Source organism: Mesoplodon bidens, assembly GCF_964165515.1.
Source record: "Mesoplodon bidens genome assembly, chromosome: 15".
NCBI classification, from domain to species: Eukaryota; Metazoa; Chordata; class Mammalia; order Artiodactyla; family Ziphiidae; genus Mesoplodon; species Mesoplodon bidens.
Genome location: NC_138171.1, coordinates 22,964,836 through 22,970,835, shown reverse-complemented (window position 1 = coordinate 22,970,835; position 6,000 = coordinate 22,964,836). Strand labels below are relative to the sequence as shown.

Here is a 6,000-nt window from a genome sequence, read left to right as displayed (position 1 = left end):
TATTTGAACAACTTACTACATGTTAGGTAGGCGCTTTCTAGGGGACCCAGGCATGGGCGGAAGCAGAGTTAAAGGCAGCCGCGGTCAGCATGTGGAACATCTGGTGTTTTGACCATAGTACTTGACCCTTTGAGAGGTCGGCAGGGTTTGAATGCCATTCAAAACAAGGACCAGGGCCCAGGGAGAGCAACGTCGTGCTCACTGCTCGTAGCTGGTTAGTGCAGAGCTGGATCTACAATCCGCGTCTTTTGTGTTTTTCTGAAGATAATTTTCTGCAGATAATTTCTCAGTGGCGGCGTAAGTGATAAATTTGGATTGAGCTGAAGGGAGACCTCCCTCCCTTTCAACTGAGAAAGATCACCCTTTTAAGAATTGTAGACTCTAGAGCTGAACGTGACTTCAGAAGTTATAATCGAGACTCCTCTTAGCCACTGACACTGTGTCCCAACCGTAAAGCCCACTCCCAGTCTTGAGGGGACCATCCTTCCACACAGTTCCAAGGCCATCGGAAAACAAAAAAACAAGCGTACTTACTGTTTTCCTGTCATCAGAGGCTTGGGGCAGGGGCTTGGCTAGGACGTATGCTTTAGCTGAAGAGGTTAGGGCTTTGGGGGGCCCCTTCTGGAAGTCTGCCAATGTCCTTAGTCCTAGGTCACCCGGGACCCTCTCAGCCTGGGAGTCTTCAGGGAGAGGCTCTTGATATTGCTTTGGGGAGCTTGGCATCTGCCTGTGGTCAGCAGTCTGTACCCCGGGGATGGGACAGGAGCCCCATGCTCCTTAGAGACCTCCAACTGGCTGGCCCTCCCAAGCACAGCCAGGCCAGGACACAGGCTCAGGGCTCTTCAAGCGCTGTCACAGGGTCCTTGGAGCTCCCAGCTCACATCTGCAGGCTCTGTGGTTCTCACAACCACCCGTTTCCTCTGACGGCATCACAGACCATCGAGGAGCCACCTTCCCCAAGTTCCTGTTTATGGGGGAGAAGCAGCTGCCTCATCATGATCCTGGAGGGAGAGGTTTCTCTCTGACTTTGTGGCTTGGTCTGATCCAAGGAACACAGAACCAAGCTAAATGAGCAGGAGTTTCCCATGCTTACCTGGTCATAATAATCACCTGAGGGGCTTGTTAGTATCAGATTCCTGGGATCTCCCCACATCTTCTGAATCCAAGTCACCAGAGGAGCAGCCCAAAAATGTGAATCTTAAACACTCCAAGAGATTCCTTTGACTAGCGAGTATGGGAAGCACTGCCTTGGAGTGTCCCCACCATTAATGTGCATAGGAATCCCCTGGGGATCTGGTTAAACAGATTCTGGTTCGGTGGGGTTCAAGATTCTGCATTGCTAACAACTCCCAGGCGATACCCATGTTGCTGGTTTGGGAACCACACTTTGCGTAGCAGGACCTGGACAGTGGTTCTTCAAGTGCGGTCCCTAGGCCGGCAGCCTCAGTATCATCTGGAAATTTGTTAGACATGCCAGTTCTCAGGCTCCATCTCTCATCTACCCAATCAGAAACTCCATGGTAGGGGGCCAGTAACCTGTTTTCACAAGCCCTCCAGGTGATTCTGATGTACACCCTGAACTTAAGAACCACTCGGCTAGCCCTTTGATTGGTATGTTTAAATCAGTCATTAAAATTTAAATTTAGGGAATTCCCTGGTTGTCTAGTAGTGAGGACTCCACGCTGCCACTGCTGAGGGCCCGGGTTCCATCCCTGGTTGGGGAACTAAGATCCCACAAGCCGTGTGGCGTGGCCAAAAAAAAAATTTTTTTTTGAATTTAAATTAATAAAAATCTCAGCTCATTAGTATCTAAATAACCACCCATTCACTGCCTCCCCATTAGGGCTTAGCAATCCTGGAGACAGATGCTTTTAACATGAAACCGCTATTTCACAGACAATGCAGCCTTTTCTGGGGCCTTGAGCACACCTGGGCTCTCGTTCTCCCTTTCTCCCGGGGACGGCTGGTTTGAGATTTAACTCCTGCGGCACCTGGCGTGGAGAGCTGAGGGAGCCAGAGTGGAGGTTCTAACCAGGATGTTAGGGTGGGTGACGGCCACTCAAGGATATGGCCTGTGGCTGGGAGGGAACTGATCACAGGCCCACCCTCCTGCTCTTGCCCCCACACCACCATGATGCCCATCTTTTCATCTGACAGGCAGACTTTTGGACTGGCCTTAAGGAGAGGCCCATGAACGAGGAAGGAAGTAGGGAATGACCATCTATGGTCTCAAAAAAAATCCTACCATATCCTCTCCCGTTCCACTCAGGGAGGCACCTGAGAATTAGAGAATTTAAAGCCTAGATCTGCTGCTTTGTTAGTTTTTTGACCATTTGTAAATTGGTTACCTCTAGGCCTGTTTTCTCATCCACAAAACTGGAATAGGGTCTCACTGGCTCAGTAGGAGGAACATTCAGGAAGGTGTAAGGGCGTGGCCTGTAGTTAATAAAATACGAAAATGCATCGATTTTGGAAGAACTGGGAACTTTTTCTAGCTAGATGTCCTTGGCCAAATCACTTAACTTTCCTCAGCTGTTCTTTGTCTGTAAAACACACTGCCACTTTGCAGAGTTGCCATGAGAACTGGGTGAGACAATTCATACGGAGAAGCTTCACACAATCATCTTGGGTAGGTAGCATCGACCTGGCCACTTCCTTGCCTCTCACAAAGCAGGTACCCCAACTTTTTTATTTTTGGAATATATTGAATAGGAAGAAAGGAAATGAAAATGAGAGGAGGATGAGTGTGGCAAGGACCAGCCAGTTGGGGCCCGAGTCCACGCACACAGCCAAGGTGGGAAACAGGCAACCATCCCTGCCGATGTGTAGCCAAGGCAGCTGGAGCAAGGTGGGTTCGTAGAGCAACTGTGCCCATGAGACCACCTCCAGCTCTGGAACTCTGCTTTTGCCTGTTTTGTAAGGACCTCAGCACAGTCACCTGTATCGGCCCACATGCATTTGTTTCCTGTCCTCTACCAGGATGGACAGGGTCGAGTCATTTTACAAGTATCTGCCACAGACACAGCAACCTCGATGTAGTGGTAGCTGCAGCCCCTGGACCATTCAAAACTGACCTGAGACGGCTGCCTCCTGGAATTATCCTTGGTGGGTATGAAGACAGCCCCTTCTGGCAAAATACAGTGTGGTCTGTTGGAGGAGCCCTGGCAGGTGGCTGCAGATTACTACATGAGGGGTGGGAGGTGGCAACTGCACAAAGAGGGCAGAGCTGAGATGCAGAATGCCTTTCCAAGAGCTCGGCTTCTCCCGCATCACCTCACGGTCAGGCTGCTCACGGTCAGGTTTTCGGTTTGAGAGGAATATAGGTGTGTCAGATGGACTCAGGGCTCAGTCTCGGCTGGCTTACTGGTATGACCTCGGGCAAATGATTTATCCTGGGTCTTGGTTTCCTCACTTTAAATGGACAGTGTTGCTGGGTGGATAATCATCAGGTATGTGAGTACACCCAGCGCGGAGCCCGCACGCAGTCACTCAGTACCCCCCTGAGCCCCAGGAAGTGGCTTGAGAGAAGTCACACCAACCGCCAGGTAACAATGAGACATATACAGCTTTATTTCACCATCCGTAAAAAGTTGTACTCTGACAGAGTAACGCATTCCGTATCTCAGCAGAAAGCAAATGCTACATCCGAAAAGCCCCTTCCTAAGATCAGAACTGTGTAACCCTTCTCTATGTAACATCTCAATGCCCTCAAAGCTGGGCCCTTACTGGGTGGCAGTTGCTTTCACCCTCCTCCTGGTGATACTCTGTGACTGTGACTGTGACTCCCTCACATAGCAGCGGACTGAACAAAATTCTACCCGGACAGGCTGCCCTTACAGATTGGTCCCTTCCCTCGTACAAAAGGGAGTTCACAGGAATAACTTCCTGAGAAATGGGTTCTATCTGAATTTCATTTAGCTTCCATTAAGTCTGCTGAAATCAAGTCGAAACTGTTCCTCTCTCCCCAGCCATTTCCTCATCATCTACATAATTTTCAGGCTATAATACCTCTCCCTTCTGGGGCAATCGAGGGATGGAGAGTGTTCCTCCTGGGAGGTGCTTCCTGCAGACGTCTGGTATGTGGTATCAGACACTGCAGAGACTCAGTTTTGTTCTGACAGAGCAGAGGCCTGGAATTTCGTTTTCCCCTTCCTGTGCTAAAAAAGTCCAGTGACTAAGCCACACTCACTCCTCGGGAAAAACTCCATGTTGCATCAGAACCTCATTATTCATGGGCTTCTAAGAGAACATATCCCTCCCTTTTATTCACAGAAGAGTATATGTGAATTCATTTGGAGAGGAGAAGGTGGCTGGCCACCCGGCCTGCTTCTCTATGTAACAGGCTCCCTTCTGTTGGTCACAGTCAACAATCCAAACAGGAATTATGATCTTCCACATTCCTCAGAACTGCTCTCCTGAAGTCACTTTGCAGATCTTGTTGGCCAATATGGAAGCGAAAGGGAATGCAATGGCCTACCCAACCTAGAAACCTGTTCTGCATATTTCCCCTAAAAACACCACTGAAAATGCAAAAAAAGAGTCCCTTTTTTTTTGTTTTTTGCAGAAGCTCTACAAGAAAGCCTGTCTAAAATCACAGAACTATGCACACACAAACACAGACACGCGTGCTCACACACATACATCAGGATCAAACAATCTTAGCTACATAGTTGGGAAAGCACAGGGAAAAGCTGGCAAGAGAAGATATGGAGATCTGACCAGCTGAAGATGTTGGAATGCTACAGTAATGGCATGGAAGTGGTTCTTGGTACATACAAAAAGGGGGGTGGGCAGGCAGAGAGGATGATTCCAGGATACCAGAAAGAGAGAGTCAGTGGCCATGCAAGACTTAAAGATAGATAAGATGCCAGTTTGCTGGATGAAGTGTTATATTATGGAGTGCTTGTTTGAAGGGGGGTGGACTTGCATGGTCCAGGGGAGGAGCATCTGCTTAGCAGGACACCTCCATAGTCTGGTGTCTGTCCAGAACATCAGGAGACTCAGAGGATTCTTGAGCTCCATCTGAGTGATTGCTGGTGACAGATCGGCTGAAGGCACTTTCTCCAGAGCCGATGCTACTTGAGGTGGAGTGGGTCCGTGATCGGGCGAGCCGGGTCATGCTGGCAGATGGGACTGTAAGAAAGAACCAAGAGGACTATAGGAAGGAGCCCTGGTTCAACTCAGCTAATCTAGAAGTTTCACCAAAAGCTTTACATTTCGCTTTCCCAACCCATTTATAAGGTGACACCAGGACAAGACAGAGCCATCCCCACTTTGCATTATTGGCTCTAGGTGAGGGGCTATAGGCAAGGCTGCTTTAATCCTCTGGTTCTGGCTGGAATCTCAGCTGATTCTAGTCCACAGCAGAACAAGGGGAAACCTAAGTCCAGAGTATAGCCTCTTAGCTGTGCCCATGCCATTCATAAGGTGATTAGGAAGCAGGCTTTGGGAACCCAAGCAGGTAACCAAAACCTGCAGTGCATGCAAGACTAAACCAAAGAAAGACAAACCACACCACACAAGTAGGAAGGTGTTTCACAAACACAGTGCAAGCCCGATACAACAAGACTACCATCCGTGTCCACAGGCGACCCTTGCTACCTGGGGAGGAGACATGGAGGAAGATGAGGTGTAGGGAGGGCAGACAGGCCTGGAGCTGGTCTCTGCACAGGGAGTGAGGTACAGGCTGCCTGTGAGGAACAGCACTGGAGGTGGCTGTTTAACTCAGACTCCTGCCTACTGCCACTGCTTTGTCTGTAAGGTCCTTCCAGCTTGGCCAGGAAAGGGCCTTACCCGGCATACCCCCCTGCCTATCTTTCTGAGACACGAGCCACTCCCCCAGCTGCCGTTTCAACGCTGGGGTCCGAAGATGCCATCACCTGCAGTTCTCCGGGCACAGGCTCTGACGCTCCTAACTGAGAATCCAGTGTCTGGGCTTTAACTCAAGGGATCAGTAAGTAGGTGGTGGTGGAGGGGCCCTGCCTATAAAGTTTCAGCTGC

General features: G+C 49.8%; 1 protein-coding gene across 5 annotated transcripts in view; it reads right to left on the bottom strand.

The window, feature by feature from the left end:
• Positions 1 to 3,546: 3,546 nt before the first annotated feature.
• Positions 3,547 to 6,000, bottom strand: part of NDRG3 (NDRG family member 3) — an 87,069-nt gene continuing 84,615 nt past the window's right edge. For all 5 annotated transcript variants that reach the window (XM_081256953.1, XM_081256955.1, XM_081256956.1 and 2 more), the window contains one exon: positions 3,547 to 5,133. In XM_081256953.1, coding sequence (XP_081113079.1) covers positions 4,952 to 5,133 — 182 coding nt within the window. In that variant the 3' untranslated portion in view covers positions 3,547 to 4,951. The remainder of the gene's footprint in view (positions 5,134 to 6,000) is intronic.